General features: G+C 41.3%; 1 protein-coding gene across 1 annotated transcript in view; it reads left to right on the top strand.

The window, feature by feature from the left end:
- The first annotated feature begins 1,318 nt into the window (after positions 1-1,318).
- LOC139736581 (uncharacterized) overlaps positions 1,319-20,088 on the top strand; it is a 35,639-nt gene continuing 16,869 nt past the window's right edge. The window contains exons 1-4 of the mRNA XM_071647328.1: positions 1,319-3,892; positions 13,645-13,726; positions 15,548-15,615; positions 19,299-19,633. Coding sequence (XP_071503429.1) covers positions 1,873-3,892; positions 13,645-13,726; positions 15,548-15,615; positions 19,299-19,633 — 2,505 coding nt within the window. The 5' untranslated portion in view covers positions 1,319-1,872. The remainder of the gene's footprint in view (positions 3,893-13,644; positions 13,727-15,547; positions 15,616-19,298; positions 19,634-20,088) is intronic.

The raw sequence follows: 20,088 nt of genomic DNA, 5'->3' as shown, positions 1-20,088 counted from the left end.
ATGGGGCGGGTTCATTTGCCATACGATTGTTCTTGCTTCTTGTTTTCCTCATTTCTCAGCTGCATATCATATCATCTAGGATAGATACAAAACTGAAATGGATTCCTTCGAGCTCGAGTTTCCTCTTGACAATGTAGTCAGTATGATATACTGATTTACATATGTTTAGTTTCTGATACATATGTACTTTGCATACTTCATGCACTTGAGAGGTACAAATCTTTGTACTTTCAGTGTGATTGTAATGTTATTGTAATATGCAGATCATTGGATAATGCAGGTTACTATATACTTAGCTCGATGTCGATTCATCTGGGGGGATGGATATGTAAGAAAGAAAGAAGTTAAACAACTTCATGCAAGCCTGTTTTTCCTTTCGAGAGAAAGAAGTGGAAGTGATATGGGACAAACGTAATCCCTGCATGGTTCATGTTACTGAATGGCTGTAGCCGGGATTTGTGCCGCTAATGCCCCAACATCCGAGACTGTTCCACACATGGGATCTGTGCCGCGAATAAAGCCATTGCGTAGAGACTCGCCACAGCAGGGGCATTGATGTTATCAAGCATTTACGCATTCTCTTCCAGATTTCTTTCCTCTTCCTCCTCCCCCATGACCCCCCCCCCCCCCCCACCCTTTTCTTCTCCTTCCTGTAGGTTTACAATCCCTTTCGCCATTTTGATTTTCAAAACTAGTCTCATTAGTGTCACATACACTCTATCATACTGTAATATGATAAGCATACTAATAATGCAGAGAAAATTAAGTTCTGTGTATATCCATGACATCGTCTGCCTTTCCTCATATCATCTTAGGTTTCACTGCCGAAGAGGGCTTAAGTTAAAGTGAAGCAGCAATGGCTTTGAATGAGATCAGCTATTCTGTGTTATTTCCTTTGTTTTTTGTCCTTTTCTGAAACCAGGAGAGCCACACCCATTGAAACATATAGGTTTGAAAATACTCTCTATTTCTAACTTTATTGTTATTCTACTGTATTCAATGGAATATAATAGGTCTATTGTATGTCAGTATCCATTATGAAAAACAAACACAGAAACAACATTTTGAAGTGGTTCATTGCTGGAAAGAAGCAGAGTTTTGCGTGTTTATTGCCTTTAAAGTAGTATGATTTGCCAATTTTTGTCAGAATGGAAATAAAAGGAGAGATGTTATGACAGAGTTAAGGAAACATGCTAGATTTGTATTGATAACCTATGAATCATGTAGAGGGTGAAACATATCATTCTGCATATTGAGGTCATCTGTCACAGATCTTGTCTGAGACCCGTCAGCTCTTTCTTCTTTCATTGAGCTCGGGATCAGATGAAGTTCTGCCAGCGTGTTGCAAAAACTGAAGATGATTCAGGGGCGATGAGTGCTTAGTGTGTTTTGAGAATGGTGATGACAGTGAAATTGACGATGACGATCAGACATTCCAAGGCGCAAGAGGGTCCAATGACTCGAGTGGAATGAGGAGCACGCGTGTGTCCAGTTTGTGGTCGTTTAAAGTGAGCCATGACCTGTGTGCCAAGACAGAGGGACTCCTGCCGCCCGGTTTGCATTACTTCTGGGAAGTGCGATACAAAGTAAGCCACTCGCAGCTTCCCTGCTCCAGAGGACTGCCGTGCAACTGCGGAGGAGAGATGTGATGAGCTGATGACTGATGCAGTCTCAAACTCTTAATCATCGCCTTTTATTAATCGTTCATTAGTCATCCATTCCAGCAAGCATCTGCCCAGCTATGGCATGTGCACAGTAGATTGGCATTTGGTGGAACATTCTATGAGAGGTCATTTGACAGAGGACATTTGGGGAGCCTCGCTGCCAATTGTTTTTGTTTTTTAATTGTTTTTCAAGCCCGGCCAGCCAAACATGGATTGCCGTTCCCCTCATGATGGCTGTGAGGCAATAAAGGGCAAGAGCGTGTCGAAGCTCACGATTCAGCTAGGCAGAGGTGTAGGGAGCATCGAGGCACCTGGATCCCAGCCGCCCCGACCAGTAATACAGGAACAGCTTGTAGGACGAGATTCAAACCTGCCTGCCAGACGCGGAGCAGACGACAATACTGCCACAGACCGGAACGACAAGTTGGAGTTTGCTCCAGCGCTAGCCACACACGGTCCACCACACGGGAGCAGTAAGAGGGGCGGAGCTGCACTGGGAGAGAGTGCTCAGCGTCAGGAAGAGGGATTAATCACAACGCCCGTGGATCACAAGAGACTTGTTAATGAGCTGGGATCCTGTCACCCTGCCGCTAGTATGTCAACGGACATCATGAGCACAATGTCAGTCGCTGCCCTCACGTCGACACCTCCAGACCAATCTCTCGACTCGGCTCTGGATCTCCTCAATACAGCCATGCACCCAAATCCGGAAGAAGGGAGCGAATGTGCTCCCGCCTCCAGTGGTCAATGTGACTATGCTCACACTAATGGCGATGTCGGTAAAAATGGACCAGTTATGATCGATCCCATACCATGCTCAAAGTCTTCCATGGCAGTTGCTGCAGATTTATCTGAGCAGCTATCTGCCGAAGACGAGGAGGCGAAGGAAGCAAAAGCCATAGCCATACAAGCTATCGAGAAGGCACTGGCATCAGAGCTTGTGGTTGCTGTGACCGATGCAGCAGCCAAAATCTTCAGTGCAGAGTTGGAGGAATCAGTGGGACAAGGTGAGCCGGGAGGAACGACGAAGTCAGATGATGTCAAGCCAGAGTGTGGAAAGAATGTCGAGAAGGCTGATGGTGAGGATGGTGATACCAAAGGGGAACAACCTGCGGAAGCAAGGAGTTCAGAGCTCTCTCAACAAACAGAGGTTTCCTCTGAAATAGTGAATGCTGTTAGTGAGGGTGATAATGTGATGAAGCAGGAGCTGACAGCGGTATTGCACACAGAAGATGCCAAACCTTCTGGAGATAGAATAAATGAGGCCAAAGAAAGTATGCAGGTGGATCCTCAGCAGCCTCCTGATGACAAAATACATCCGGTTGCTGAGGCAACCCATCCAAAAGAGGCCGATGCAATAGAGGAGAATGCAGTCACAGTCAAAGACCAAATGAAAGGCAGCAAAGCACCGGCAGAGAGTTCCAAAATGATTGATGTGCAGGATGCAAATGCCAATAGGGTCAACTCAAAAGATGACTTAAAAAGTATGGACGACAAAAGTGCAGCTAGAAATGTCAACGCCAACAATAACACTTGCTTTCCACCTGTGCCACCCAAACCGACCAAAGAGAATCCTGCTACATATAGGAAGGCTCCACAAAAGTCTGAGGAGCTGCCAGACATCACCCCCAAACCAAAAGAAGCGGACCCACAGATGATGAAAGAGGACCACTCCCAGATACCAGCACCGATCGCTTTGCCTGGACTCCTCTTTCCCGATGACGTTATCAACTGTCTGCCGGAAGTCGAGGAACTGAGCAATGGAGCAGAGCCATCGCCACCTACGGCCGTCTTGGCTCTCGAACCAGCTGCATCCGAAGTCGCCAAGCAGGGAATACTGCCCAGAGAAGAAAACTCAACAGAAGGGGAACAAGGCAGCGACGGCTTGAAGCGAGACCAGCCCGATGTTTATCCAGACAAAGAGGGAGATGGACTGTTGTCATCTCTAACAACAACATCCACAGAGGCATCGCAGATGCCATTATCGCCGATCATGGAAGAGCCAAGGTCATCTGCAGCTGATAATCACTTTGATCTGTCAAACACGAGCGTGTCATCACCCGCTCATCAAACGCCGTCGGCCACGTCGTCAACTGCAGCACCGGAAAATATGGATGGACCACCAGGCTGCAATGGCAGCGCGATTGCAGCAGCGGCGAGCCATGACGTAGAAACTTCTAAGCAGGCAGAATTGCCCAAAGGAACTGAAGAAGGTAAGTTTGAAGTAACATAATGGGTATTTTAACATTTCTTCTTTCCAAATCATTATGCTATTCAATTCTACTTATCAATTAAACAGACCATGACTTCATTGGAGAAGAAGATGCTTCAAATCTTGCTGTTAACAGATTTATTGTTGGAGAGAGCAAGTATTCGTGTGTGGAATTTTAATTAAAAGACAAAAACAATCACCAATTCAGTGTAGTGTGTATCGTCATCACCAGACCACGCAGAAATTCATCACCCATGTGGTCAATTTAACATTCAGGAACGCCTCGTCCGATTCATCACTTTTCTGAACACCCAACTTTTACCCCTCTGTCTCTTTTTGGCCGTGCTTGACCAGATTTGTCATGTCAAACTCATCATTTTAAAAAAAGGAGAAAAACTATGAAGCTACACTGTGTGCTTCCCCTCGCTAAATTTGATTTTCTCATGATTGAATTTGAACCTGAACCACGTCCAGGTTTTGTTCGGTGTGCACATTCATAAAATGCAGCTGTTTTGGCATCTGCCGGGACCTTAATTGGAGGATATTGAACGTGTGATTTTTGATGAGTTATCTTGAGAGGCCATTTTTAGGTTCTGTTAATACTCTGAATGAATTCTCAATTTACATTGTTTTCGAGATAGCAAATGAGAGTGCGTGTGTGAGTGTGTGTTTGTGTGTGTGGGTGAGAGAGAGAGAGCCTATGTGTTTGAGACGTATATATTCTAATTTCTTTTCACATTATGGCATCAGACTTGTGATATTGAGCGATTGACCATTGTGTGGGTGCAGACCATGACAACTTTACCGTCACAGCCTTTTACCATGAGAAAGTTTGGAAGGAAGTCATTTCGGTCCATGATGTTGATTTTAGGTATGTACTGATCTCACAAAACTTTCGAATGACTGACCCCAGTTTTGTTTTTAATACACTACATTTTTCATTTCTTGAATATGACTGTTTGTTTTGTTGGCATGGAGACTGCTGGATTACTGTGTTGAAATCACTTTGACACTTCTGAGAAGCAGGATACCATGCCAAACTTACATCTCTGTAGATCACTCATAAAGTTTTCAGTCGCCCATTTCGAGATTTGATGACAGTTAGTGAGAGAAATTCAATTTCTTGAATGTCGACGGTTTGCGAGTGGCATGCAGAATGTGTGCATAGGACATGGCATGACAAACCTGCACCAGGAGTGCGTAGGGATTAGACAATATTTTTAGTTCCAGTGACTGTTTTAGTCCAGTTGCTACGCGCTGTAAAAGTACATTTAACCCGCATTTAACACGCATTACCCACAGACACCTGCCTGAGTATACTCTGGACTAGTCATAACGGGTTAATTGTACATCATTCAGTGAAGGGATTTCAATCATTTAACAGTGGTCAAATGAGCAAGTGTTGTTATGAATACTCTGATCTAGACATTTTCGAAGGGGTCATTGTATACCAGAATTTTTTCAAATTGGTGAAATTCTTGTGTCAAGTTGTTTTTATTGCAAGTGATTGACAAATTGCCCCATGTTGATATAGGATAATTTGTCGATCAGTTACAAAAGAAGTTTATTGAATGAAAAAGTAGAAATACTTAACATTTGGTATTGTGTCCAATAGATGTCAGACAGATAATTTGAAACAGACTGAGTCATATCTACTCACGTGTCAAATTCATTGCGATTGTTGCTTCCTGTGCTAGTGTATGTGATCGCCCATTTGTAATCCCAGTGGATTATTTCGCCATTCGTGATCTTATTGTATTTCCAGTGCGTGCGCCTGTGTAATTCCACATCACCCGGCCATGTCGTCATCGTTGTCATTTCATTCTTATTATTAAAGAAGGACGGCAGGAACATGAAAGCAGGATTATACAGTGTTGCGTGAGTCACTCAGAAAACAGTGTAAAATGTCTGACTGCGCAACATTCAATTGGTCAGTGTAGGTTTTTGCTGACACACACACATGCGACGAACATGATCTGCTTTTATTTTTATCTGATATCAGTGGAGAATGTGCAGTAAAGATCAGTTATCAAATCCCATCTCCCCCTCTCTTTCATCGCTTAAGCGTGCATCCCGATCATCCATGGCAATTTTGATGAAATGATAAGGTAATGTGAGAGCGACTTATTGCTGAGATAATCCAATGACAAACGTGCAAAATGCCAAGGCTGTAGGAGCCTATGTATATTTCATGTTTTCTTTCTATCAATATCATGTCTTTATTTATGATGCTAGGACCAAACATGTTGGTGTGACTCGGGTAAATTGTTCGTCCATGTCTTTAATCAGTAGATAATGGTGTGGCTGAAGTGCAAAAATAAAAATGAAAATAAGAATATAAATGATGTCATACTTCTTTAACTTTTCTTAACAGCGATTAGAAATTATTACTATTTGTGTGTGTGTGTGTGTGTTATTACTAGGCATTAAGAATTTTTTGCCTCTATAATAAACAAATCAGTTGCTGCCATTCCAATAGTAAGGTATTGATAGGAAATACTGTTAATATTGTGTGTTATCCCACTGCATAGAGAAATGGAATTGTTGGTGCATAGTTTTCTGTTATGTGTTTCTTTTCACTTGTGTATTATAAAGTGTCCTTTTGGCTGTCTATACTGTGTGTGATAAGAATGCAGCAAACCTTCAGTACTGAGGTCATATACGGCCCGTCCCCCCTCCAGCAGCCCTACCAAACTTCCCCCCATCTGCTCTGGCATCCCAAATTTAGAGATCCTGCCCCCGTCATGTCATGTGCCTTGTGGTTTTTTTCCTTGGGTTCTAGCTTCTCCCAAGATGCTCTTCATTAGGTTTTACTGCCAAAACAAAAGAATTCCTTACCAGCATCCTGCCTTGAGACAAGAAATGATAAAGGGAAGAAAGAAAGGGTGAGAGAAGGCCAAATAGGAAGGAGGGATAGAGAGATAGTAAGAGATGCAACGAGAGGAAAGAAGTCCTGCATCCTCCATTGTGTACACCATGCTGACTTGATGGATTCTCAAGTTGGGAAACCCATTTGGAAATTAGGAAGTCTGGCAGACATTAAAGGACAAGTTCATATTTTCCTCAAACTTTCACTGATGTGTTCTACTAATATTGCTGCATTATCTCAATCCTAATGTATATGAAGGTGGACTTGTCCTTTAACGTCACAGGCTAGTTGGAATATTTGACTGTCAGTCTGTCTCTCTCTCCTCCCTTTCTCTCTTTCTGTCTATCTCCCATCTCTGTCTGTTGCTCCCTCTTTTTCTTTCTCTCTCTTTGTCTCTCCTATCTATTGATCTTTATCTCTCTCTATCATTTGTTGAGACAACAGGACAGTGCAGTAGATGCTAGCCATCCCATCCCTGTGTAATGCAATTATGGCAGTTGATAATTGCATGCTTCCTTGACTAAACTCTTGTCTTAATTTAGACAAAAATGTTTTCAACACTCCCAGCATTTCACAGTTGTTTGTTTGTTTGTTTGTTTGTTTGTTTGTTTGTTTGTTTGTTTGTTTGTTTGTTTGTTGGGGGTAGAATTCTCAACATGGTAATACTTCTGTGTGCTGACAGTGAGAAAGGCATTTATACTCCCGAGGCACCATTTTACATAACAGTTTACATAATAACAATTTTTACTGCCATGGCAAAGCATCATGGGAATGACAATAATCCCACTTCATGATTGCCTGTTGCTTCAAGAAGCTGCCATTTTAGCAAGAATTGCTATCCTGATATCTTTTGTGAAACGGGGCCCAGGTGTGGATCTTGTATCACTCTGTGTGTCACTCATGCATCCCCTCCTAGCAGTATGCCGAAATTCTTATGAGATGTACTAGTACTCGAGAGGTTGTAACGTTTCATGAGGGTGCTTGAGAAGTGTGCATGATTCGAAACGAGGCTGAAGTCTGAATCAACCAAGCTAATAAAATCAGCTACAATTTGCATGGACTATTAAATGAACTATTAAAAAAAAGGGGGGAAGTAAAATTCCAATATTCTGGACATGGACCAGCTAATATTATGAGCATCATTCACTGGTATGGGTACTGTCCCATAGCAAATAGGATTTGAAATGGTGTGTAGTATACATGTTCATCATCTATTATGATTAATACCTGTAATTAAGATAGACACAGTTCTTTAAACAGGAACAAATAATCAGGAGAGGTGAGCCATCGGTGAAATTCATTTGATAGCAGTGATTTAAAGTTGCCTTGCGGTCAGAAAAAAAAAAACCCAATTATCAAAGATTTCAATTTCATCACAATCAACTCTAAGTGACTTCAAAACTAAGCCGAGAGAAAATTGAAGGGAGATGAAATGGGTGTCATATGTTTGACTACGGAAAGCCAAAACGAATGCACGTCCAAGTTGAACCTGGTTTAGCCAATATTATTAGGAGGACTCTCATTTCACAGGTCTACGTGATGATGAATTATTGTCTACTTCCTAGACTTTGAAATGAAGTGTAAGATGAGATGCAGGGTTCATAACTTTGCCACAAAAGTTTGTTGAGTTTGCACATCTCCGATTCTCAACTGAGTCATCCCTATATGCCAAGAATAAGAGGATCATGTCTTCATCTTACATCATCCTGCAACATATCTTCGCTAGAAATGGAACATCTTTCTTTTGCGGCTGTGGTCCAATTTTTTTTTTTTTTTTTTAAATGAGTTGTTGTTGACAGACAACCTTGGGGTGAACTTGAAGGAATTTGAACTATGCCTCCAGCTGCAAACCTCACATCTCCCATGTGTTATTGATTTAAGCTATATACATGCATTCCTCACATTCTTTCTCACATAAACAGTGAACATTTGGGTTGGTATGAAAATGTAATGCCGAGGCAAAATATACACATGGTGTTCCTCTACACACTCTTCTGAGCTTTTGTCGATGTCGTCATTTTATCAAAGGTATTCTGCAGTGGTAAGGTATGGGATGTTTGGAATGGAAGAAGACATTCACATGTAGTGTCTGACACCAGAAAAGATGTATTATTTCATTACAATAACTCCCATTTGTATTCTGTATACGCCATACATTTCACAGGGGTTTTATTTTTGTGAATTTCTTGTGTTGGTGCTATCTGTGAATTAACAACATGCAATGATATTACCTGATCCCAACACAAATGCTACATGCATTCGTACATTTCTCGGGCCCCGTTTTATTAAAAGATATAATCGATTATAAATTTCCTTACCACACAGGCTGCCATAGACTTACCATAGAAATCAATTATATAATCAACTATAACTCTTCATAAAACAGGGCCTCTGTTCGTTACTCTACTCCATGATCGTGAATTGAACCACACGTAAAAATGTCATCAAGTCTTGATTTGCGAAAAATTAGACTCGCTTAATATATGCTGTTTACGGTAGTATGTATTGTTAGTCGTATTGTTTGGTAATGACAATATGTGATGGTTATCATGACAAGCGTCAGCATGACATTGGCAGTTTTTTTTTTTCAGATTTTGATATGCTAACCAGTCAGAACTCAAACAACTAGAAGTCATCGGAACTGCAGGGTGTATGATATCCTGCTAAAATTAGTGTTCACATGCACAGGGTTAACCGATTCTGGTCGAAATGTGCAGCCTCCATAGTGGGTCCATGTCATACACAGCAGCGTATCAGAATGTGAACAGCAAAGGGGGTCTGGGGATGAAGAGACTAGATGTTCAACATCCTCTCTTGATCGTTAGAGACTGGAATGCGAACATGATAGCACTACTCCCCTGTACCAATAAACTGCCACATTGATTGTCAGTCTGCCTATCATGATGTCATGCTCTATATATAGGACCAGCAATGTTTGTGATGTCATACACAGATTAGAGGACGTCTATGATGATGATGATGATAATGACGACGACGAAGGTGCACCCCTCCTATTCTGCTGCAGCTGTGACCAGGGTGGGGTTTGAAAACTACCCTCATTGTTCAGTCGAGCCTTAATTGTAACTGTCAGATTAGAGTGCTCTGTGCAGACTTTCTATCTGTGCACAAGTTTTCTCTACAAGTGACTTGTAAAGAGATTGTTTTTGTCGCATATGGCATTTCTGGGTCGCAAGAACATGTCACCATACATTGAGGGCCTACAAGAGCGTGAAAATTGCAACTTATTAAATGTCTATCTGCTCAGTAAAGAGAAATATAGTTTGTTACTCTAATTTTCTTATTTCAGTGTGTATGTTTGTGTGTGTATAGGAAAGAACAAGAGAAGAGGCTAATACAGATACACACATATGATAGGACTATTTATCAAGACTGTTTGCATAATGCCATTTAAGATCATACTGCAGTATCTCTTCTGTACAATTGAACAAAGGGAGCATTATATCAAAGATTAGTTTGCTGGACTGCTTAAAATGCACACATTATGCATCATATCTGTCCGTTGGTGCATGCCTTGTTTATGTTGATATGTGTGGATGTACATTTTTTGAATCTACATGTGAGTAAATACCTGTTTTGTAAAATGCTGCTTTAATATCTGCAGTAGATGGCAAAGTACTGAATGATCACAATTTTGCATTCAGTGTTTTCTTGTTTATTTAGGCATTTTCAGGGACATTATATTCCTGATGAATGTATGCTGCAAGCATTTCCTTGTTACGTTTGATGGGAGTTTTGACGAACCAGATTCAAATGTGCACATGCTCATGTTCAATGTGTAGCTTTTCTGTGTTTCTTGCAAACCAGACCCCTGCTCTATTTCATAGCGGAATTTTGCTGTTGTATGTTGCAATGATTGCAGTTAGCTGTCCCACTTGTTAGCTGGGAAGCAAGCAATCTCCTGGGACCGTATAAATCATTCTTATGGTAACTACAATTAAGTTGATAATTTTTGCAATTATCATTATGAGATATGTCCAACACACATGTAGTTGATATTTGCAGGTGCAGTTTGCACCCTGTGTGAAAACAATGGCCATTAGATATGAGATTTGTTATTGAAGAGTATTTCTGTTTGGTGTAATAAGTCAAGTCAACGTATCACCAAATATTTTCATCGTTGGGAAACAAGAAGAAGACAAGGTCATAACTGCACACGATAGTCTCCGTTTCCACAGCCAGTGGGTTATAAATGTCAGTAAACAAAAGGATTAAGGTGGTGTGCGGGCGTTAAATCACTTTCAACCTGCTGTGGATGATGTCATCTCTCTGCCTGTGGAACCGGAGTCGGGCGGGGAGGGGAGGGGGGCTGGCGTGCAGTGCACCTCACCCTCATGTCATCACATGCCATGGATAGCCCCTCATCCCCGTCATCACTCGCCCTCCACGGTTTATTCTTGGCTCGGCCACGGGACCCACAAATAGGATCTTACGTAGCAGGGCTCTTCCTGGCTGGAGAGTTTCATCGTCGTCACCACGCCAAGAGTCTGCGACCCTGCCCTGAACTTTATAATAACTAATGGCGCGTGTGATCCGTAAAATCTTGTTGGTTCTTGTCGCCTAGTGTGTTATTGTTTGGAATATTCCCCCCTTAATGTGGTGCGGAGTGTATCTCAAGAAGTCATCATGATCATCATTACCATCATCAGATAGATAGAGAGAGAGAGAGAGTTTCTGATGACAGGGAAGAATTTTTTCTTCTGAGTGTGTGCCAGAGGAAGAGAGAGAGAATGATTTAAGACCCTCCGAGTGTTTGTCCTGGCGGAAGACATTGAATACCTCTTAGGCTCGACAGGAATATATAGATATCTTTTTTAAGGGCCCCGTCATGACCTGATACACATATATCAATACTCCATTGGATGTGTACCTGGCAGATGTCACGATGTCATGTGGGGATGTGTTTGTATTTTTGGGGAAGCTCTTCGTTGTCAGTACTCAGGGCCTTGACTCACCCCGATCTCATTCTCATGACCACCAACAGAGAGTTTGATTCCTTGGTTGTTGGGAGATTATCAGCCCTAAGCCTTTTGAAAGAAATAGAAGGAACTGATTATGAGATTGCAGCATGATGAATGGCTGCTGGTAACATATATTCATCTTCCTTCCTCCTTGCTGTCCATCCTTCCTTCTTTCTCCCAAGTCCTCTTTACAATAAATTTTAGAACATCATGAAAAAAAAATGGGATCTGATATTTGTGCATCTTCGCAAGAAAACAGTACTCATAACTGCTTTGACACAAAGAGAGAGAGAGAGAGAGAGAAGAGAGAAGGGAGAGAAAGAGATGATCTCTTGCCTTATGTCATTTGCTAAGATTTCTATGTTATTATTTTCCCCATCTTTGTATACTTTGATTTAATACTTATGGAGATATATTTAGATCTGCAGTAGATAAAGACCTGAATAAAATCAACAAGCATTGCTCTTTAATAAGCTCACAATTAGCTCATGTACCATTGCTCTTTTTATCAAAGAAACAGAGAAATAAACATTGTGCTTCCATTGTTCTTCTTTACCCCCACCCCCTCCTCCCCCCCCCCCCCAAAAAAAAATACTTAACTAGTACTCTGTGATCAGGCCATAATCACTACATGTGGATATGTTTTTCTCTTCTCATAGGAGTGGAAATGGGTTAGATAGTTAGCCCTCTCATAGTCTCACTCTTTTCTCTCACCAGAGTATATCAGTGCTATGATAGAGTATTTCATAGGGAAGGAGAGATGCAGAAAATAAACATAAACAGGAGCAATGTAGAGAAACAAGATCTAACATAAAGCTGACCGTGATGAGGAATACATCTCTGTACAATGATGTATTAAACAGAGTTGTTGCCATGCCCAGTCAAGCAGAGTATGGAAGATCTTCTCCAATCTCTTGTTTGATACTCTGGACGTGGGCACACTGTGGCATTCTTGGAATGCAAAATATTTTGACTCCATCAAGAAGATGTGATCCCTCCGCGGACTTCCTCCTCATCCTCCGAGATGGTAGCTGCAAAATGCAAATCACAATTAACCCTGCCGGGGCTTCCACGTGTCTCTTCTGCGAGTTTAAAGGGCCTCTTCTGTTGCAGCTCTTGAGAAAAGAACCAGTTTCGAAGTTCTTGACAATCACAAAATGAAATTGAACCCAGCGCACAATGCTGTACCTGAGAAAATTGGATGGTTTGCAGAACAGATGTTGTCTTTTCAAGAATCATATCTTGGCATCGACTGCTTGAGCACCATGTCTTGTGTAAAAATAAAAGGGGTCAAAAGAGAAAAATGGCCTGTATAATGACGCATCATGATCATGTGAGCTTTCCAGGAAAGAAGATGATAATGACGATCAACGTCGAAGTTGAAATCATGATTCTTGTGTTAAGAATTACTATTTCATCACTGTCAAAGGTCTCAAATTTTTAGCGCGTGAAGAACTACAATGTTTGTTCCCTTGGTGCAAGGAGCAAGTATGTGGCCCTTTATCATGCAAACTCTGTAGCAGTTCTCCACTGACACAGTTTGTAATTGTTATCACCCAGAAGGGTTTTCTCCATTTCAGAATGTGATCATTCCGAAAATCATGCACACTCACTGTGAACTGCAGTGGGCATAACAAAAAGAAAAGAAAAGAAAAGAAAGAGGTACTGTGTACTCACTGTTTTGCAGGTGATAGCAGCAACATCTTGGCACAAAATGTCAAATTCTTCCGAGCTGCTTGATGTTTTCATGAATCATTTGCCTGATATCTATTTATGTATGTTTGGCTCTTTGATATATTAATTGAGTGTGTCACTTGCCCTTTTGATGTCTTTATCAATGACGTAAAGAGACATTACGAGTCATATGACTTGATTAAATTTACTATTTTCTTGTCTGTATTCTGTTTTTGTTCGTTCCAGCACCTCCAAGGCCTCAGACCATAGCTCCTCAGCCACCAGCCCAGCATCCATCACACGTCAATGGCCCAGCACATAATGACAGGTAGGTTAAGAGGATGGGTTGATTGCATGTCACTTGATTTCTTTTAGTTTTCTTCTTCTTCTTTTATTTCTATATTATTTTGTTTTGTTTTGTTTTTGTTTTTGTTTTTCCTTTCTTTTGTTTCTTAGTCCCTGGCAGTTCTATTTCCAACCCTTGCCAAAGTGCACATTAAAGATGAGATTGCGAAAAGACAAGAGAATCATTCTGCCAAGATATTCTGGGATATTGAATGTAGTTGCAGTAGTAGTAGTAGTAAAGATGATGATGATGATGATGATGATGATGACAATGATAATAATGATGATGTTACAATAACATATTATTTGATGAGCACGGAAACTATTGATATCTCAACATACTATACTGCACTGCAAGAGCTCCTTAATGGCAATTTGCAGCACTGTCCTAAATAATCTATATAGATCAATCATTAAATAAAAACTCTGTAAAAAACTCTTTGGTTGTTTTCCAATACTACAGTATTCAACATGAGAGCAGAAGCACACACTTTTATGTGCCCTTCATAAAAATGGCTGAAATATGCATACCTGCATGCCTCTGCCAGTCTTTGGAGGTTTTTTTTTTTTTTTTTAAATTAATTTATTTATTTTTTTGCAGCACATGATACCAAATAAGCTGTTTTGAAACAACCTGTTTTCATGAAGGTTTCATCAACAGAGGGAGTTTGTATGTGTTGAGGGTGGGGGAGAAGTCTATCCTGTTTGTCATATGCCTTTCTCTCCCTCTCTCTCTCTCTCTCTTTCTGTTTAACGACTGGCATGATACATTTTCTACTTGTCTACAACCTTTCTTGTAGAGTGCAATGTCCCGTCTGTACATTTGGGCTCTAAATCCCTGGCAGGCGCGTTACATATCGTACAAATCAAATCAAAAGGGATCATATCCAGTAGAATTGAACTTGCACTTGGCAGTGGATGCCCTCATCGTGAAAACAAGGCCGCTCCAGACTTATCTGGGTTTTTTTTTCTCTGTGTGTGTGTGTGTGTGTGTGTGTTTCTTTTTTTTTTTTTTGCTTTATTTTTAGACCTTAATATGAAGCTATGGAAGGAATTGCAAATATGTTGTAAACAATCCAAGGGTTTTTCCCAATTTCCATTCAGCAGGCTGTCAAGAGCAATTTGCGTCGTCCTGGAGGAGACTTCCTTGGGGCCTTTCTGAAAAGTTTTCATCCTTAAGTCGGCCACAGAAGTTGCATTCTTTTCTTTCGCACATATAGATTGACTTGAGAGATTGTTGGGACTTGAAACAGGAAACATGTTGTCAATAAGGCCAAACTGCTCTCACCCCCCCCCCCAAAAAAAAAAAAAAAACAGTATAGATGAAAATAAAGGTGAGAGAAATCAGTATCTTTGTCTGCATCTTGTATATTTCTTTTCTTTGTGCCTATGTTCCTGATATATTTACTTCTGGTCTTTATTTTTTTTATCAACTTTTACCAATTTTCCATGTCTTCTCTATCTATACAGTGCACTCCTACTATAACGAACACAGTTATAATGAAATATTTCAGTACAACAAAGTAAAAATTCAGGTTCCAAAATGATCATCTATATTACCCTTACATACTTTAGTGTTCAGCTATGACAAAATTTCGATAAAACTGAAGAAAACTGCTGGTCCCAAGGACTTCATTATAATTTCAGTCACCTGTAATAAGATGTTGATTTGTTTTATGGATATATCCTTATATCATTCTTCTCTGTCTGTCTGTTTCTACCCTTTTCTCTGTCTCATCCTGTCTTTTCATTCTTTGATATAAACAGTATATTTCATTTTTTGATTTCTCTCTCTCTCTGGTAGATACAACCAACAGCGGCAGCCAGACGTTACCAGGAGAAGTTCAGATATGGACAGGTCATCTGTACCACGTAAGCTGGACATAGAACAACACCTCCCCCCTCCCCCCCCCCATTTACTTTAATATTCCTCTCACCCGGTTATGTAAAACGTAGGCCTACACCATTTTGCATTCAAAAAACAAAAGGAGAATTTTGAGTATTACTTGAAATATACGTATATTTTTTTTTTAAGTGATTGATGTACTTGGAAGAGAAATTCTATGCAAATATTGGAGGCAGCATTCTGATTGGATGATCAGCCAGCAGCTTCTGACCATATTTGGACCCTGCAATCAATTTTAAAGGCTTCAATTTTAAATGGTTCCACATAATGCAAAGGAACACTTATTATGTGGTCAGTCAGCAATGTCAAACAGAATAAAAGATTATTGTTGGAAGTGAGTCAAAGTAGGACAGAACATAAAGTGACACAACTGAGTAAATATTCATTGTAACCGAGTCAATAAAGATTTTCAAAATGAATTATGTGCTCTGGTTGTCCTTCCTTTTCCACCCACATTCCAAAAGACTATCGAAAATGCAGATAGAGAGTTCGAACGATTTTTACTCCAGTCCCTTACCATAGTAGTGGCCCTATTTCTGGAGCCACATTTTGGGGTTAGATTGTCAGCTGTATAGAAATGTGATATCCCAATAATCACGCATACATTAGATCCATTTTAAGCCTCGTTTCCCTAACAAGCTAGCCGAGTTGAGAATGGATGAGGCAGATGGGTGTGTGTCTGCAAAGTTCTTCATGTTTCACGTTTGATATGCAGCTTCCTTCGTTTGCAACTGGAGCCCTGTGGTATTGTTTGTATGCTGGCCCAGATAGTAGACATCGATTCCACATGTCACATTCATCTGAATACGTAGAAGTCCAGTCTAAATCTGGCATATAGATGCATGCTTTTATCTTCATGATTATCCCAATGCATGCTTCTGTTTATCAATTATGTCAGGAGCTTATGGAAGAGAAAGCAAAAAGAGAAAAAGAACAGACATGGGATTAGTTTGGTGGCCTCACTTTTAATCAGCTGAAATTCGTTTTGGCAAGGGATCATGGGATTTGGTCATGTGACTTTGGGAGCACAGTCCCACATTGGCAGACGTGCATGGTGCGTAAATCAATCACTGTTTGATTGATGTCCAATCTCGCTAAACTTTTGCAGACCTTGGCACCCATCTTTGCAAAGTCAGTGTGATTGCAACGGGAGATATTCACCTTTGGAGTGGGTTACCCTGGAGCTAAAATTCTTCCAGGCATGACATTGATGGCAGCTTTCCATAGTCTAGATGGAAATCCCCTGGGGACCCATTATGTAGTTATGGTTTCATATACTAAAAGAGTACAGACTTTTATGTGATATCAGCTTCGGAGGTGAACATTATTCATCCTCCCCTCCCCCATTGTCTTTTCTTTCTCCTACTTCCTCATGTCAGCAATTCTAAATGCATTGCAATACTTTGCAGAAAAGGAATGCCAGCCTTGGGGGGAGGGGGGGGGGGGGGAGTTGCTCGTCTGTTTTCTGATGTAGCATTGCCATGTGAATGTCATGGATTTTATTAATCTCCGTGTAGTGATAATGCATTGTCAAGCAGTGCACCTCAGGAAGTATCATTTCACCTGAAAGCATTCATGGTGCAAATAAATTTTGAATGCATTCCGTCGGCTTTCACTTTTTAACAGCTGAGGAGGTGTTGCGGCCCTGTACAAACATACAAATGTAAGACCATTGACTGTAAGTGTTTAGGCGTCTGGTTCAAGTCCCTCATTTCAGCAAGAGTTGTGCCCCTAGGCAAGGCATTTCATTGTAAAACATTGAATGTTCGTGTGCATTTTAATTTTGCGAATTTGAAAGAGCCAAGATATGCAAAATTAAAATGCATGTGAAACTATTAGTCCACACTATGTGCATTGAATGCCAGTGACAATACAAAAAAAAAAAAATGCTCACGCAGCGAAAAAGGCCATCGGCTCCAATTTGCGAAAATTTAATACTGCGAAAATGTCTTGTATACAGCATCATCATTGCCTCAATTTCTTGGCCAGCACTTCAAGCTGTTGTTCTCATGGTTGCTTGTTTACAAGCACTAAATTCTTCTTTTTTTTCAATAGCAGACATGTAAAACAAACCAGAACTCAACTGAACATCAACATCTTAACTCTTTTTGTGCCATGGTCTGTGGCAAGTGTGTACAATGCTATTTGGGTTTTTTGTGCCAATCGACACGGAGGGTTAAGTATGCAGTGTATCTGGCGAGAGTGGCTGCAAATTTGTATCGCCCTCACTGTGTTCCATATGTGCAGCATTTGTGTCTGGTGCTGTGTATTACAGCGGTGTTGTGGTCTACATGGTATTGATTGCAAGAAAAGCGATGGGTCACTGGGCTAGGGTTACCGACACGCAGAGTGATGCTACCCCTTCCCAGCATGCTTTGCAAGACACCCAGCAGGAGGACGAAGCAGCTGACACTCACAGCTGACTATCGGAGAATGCTGACTATTCTTTCTTCTCTTCCTCTTTGGTGAATTTTCTCCTCAATTCACCCCATATCTCTCTAGCCTTCCTTCCCCTTCCCTGCGCTGTCCACTGTCCTACATGCTAGTGACCTTTTGTATAATATCCTCTCTCAGTTTGAAATTGATATTCTTGATTCACTGTTTGAATCATTTGGTCGCTGGAAAATCAGAAACAGATGATTCAAGGAGCAGCGTGGTCAAGAGCTGGTGTGAAACAGAGTTGTATAAGCATTTATTTATACACACAAGCATACACATCTTTAACTCTTTATGTGCCATGGTGTAAACCCCCCGTGTGCCGCATTATTTTCAGATAGCAACATAGTCATGCTTTGGGGAAACATGCTGAAAGATATTACTCAGAGGGGTGAAGATTCAGGCGTGAGTTTCTTCAGTTTGTCTCCCTCTACAAATCAAATTTGTTAAGATCGCAACTGCTGATCTGTAAATTAACAAACATGTCGGAAAAAAAAGGAACCAGTGGGACTCGAACCTGTCATCTACTGCTTTCCGGGCAGCGACACTACCACCAGGCTGTTCTTCACCCCTCTGAATGATATCCTTCTTTCATTTATCTTATGCCTTGTCCGCCTTGGACTACTTCGCATAACGATGTCGGAATTTCGGAGCTTGGGTATTTGTTCCATGTTCATTGTGTCACTGCCGGCTACCAGGGACAGCCTGGTGGTAGTGACGCTGCCCGGAAAGCAGTAGATGACAGGTTCGAGTCCCACTGGTTCCTTTTTTCCGACATGTTTGTTAGCTTACAGATCAAACAGGGATACAAACTGAAGAAACTCACACCTGAATCTTAACCCCTCTGAATAATATCCTTCTTTCAAATTTATGGTTGTTTTTCTTTCAAAATGACCTAAAGCTACATTTTTTAGAGGCATAACTTTTGCACACAAAACAGTGACTGAAACTTAATATTCATTTTCAAATTCAGTAGGGAACACCGCTTGAAAATCAGTCGCCACATACAATGCAAGCTACGTGCGACAGGAATTTCTCTGAATGTTGTGTCGCAAAAATCTAAATGCTCTATTATGTACACATGTCATCTGGTACCATTTTCTTCTTCCAATGTATTAAAACATGATTGTACTGGATGAGCATATGCTGTGACATTGTTGATGCATGCCTGTCATTTCCTAACAGCAGTTTTGACAAAATATCTTTTCTGCAGCCACCAGACCAAGCCCTCCTGAGCCCCCCTCTGCCCCACCATCGGTCCCAAAGGCACCGGCAGTACCACAGGCACCACCAACCCCACCTCAGCCCCCTGCAGCCCCAGCACCTCCAGCACCTCCGGCCGCCCCACCGGCCGCCCCACCGGCCCCTGCTGCCCCTGCCGCTCCAGCGCCACCCCCACCACCAAGCGGGGGCGGGGGCGGAGTGCCTCCACCCCCACCTCCACCACCAGTGGGTGGGGGAGGCGGCGGCGGTGGCGGATCGTCAGACGCAGGTGGCGGGGGGCTGGCAGCACAGCTGGCAGCAGCCAAGTTAAAAAAAGTATCCAGGGTAGGTGAATAAGTTATGAATAAAGAAAAAAAAACAAGAAGAACCTCCAGAAATCAGGGAGCATCTTGTAGCAGTGTTGTGTGATCTAGATATGAAAAATTAGGTATCAAATCTGTGAAATTTTCTTTTGCATTATCTTCGAGAGAGATAAGTTGTACATGTGATATTTTTTCCAAAATGCTCTGCCTCACTTTCTTGGATGTTCCATTCACAATCAAGATCATCATGTTTGTTTCACGGCAACCAAACGGATTACTTTAGCTCATATCGTAAATGCACATGCATATGAAGATACGACCTGAAGATATTGCTCTGTGCCATGAACAGTCATTCCATAAACTTTAATGTGAATTTCATCCTTTCTGGCCAGAATCTTGAAAAATGATCAGCAGATTTCAAATTATACATAGGGATTATTGCGACTACGTAATCTTGTTGCTTTTCAATGGTCACCT

Source organism: Diadema antillarum, unplaced genomic scaffold, assembly GCF_040938485.1.
Source record: "Diadema antillarum isolate AM-2024a unplaced genomic scaffold, OU_Dant_1.0 seq00000657_RagTag, whole genome shotgun sequence".
NCBI classification, from domain to species: domain Eukaryota; kingdom Metazoa; phylum Echinodermata; class Echinoidea; order Diadematoida; family Diadematidae; genus Diadema; species Diadema antillarum.
This window is presented reverse-complemented; position numbering and strand designations above follow the sequence as displayed.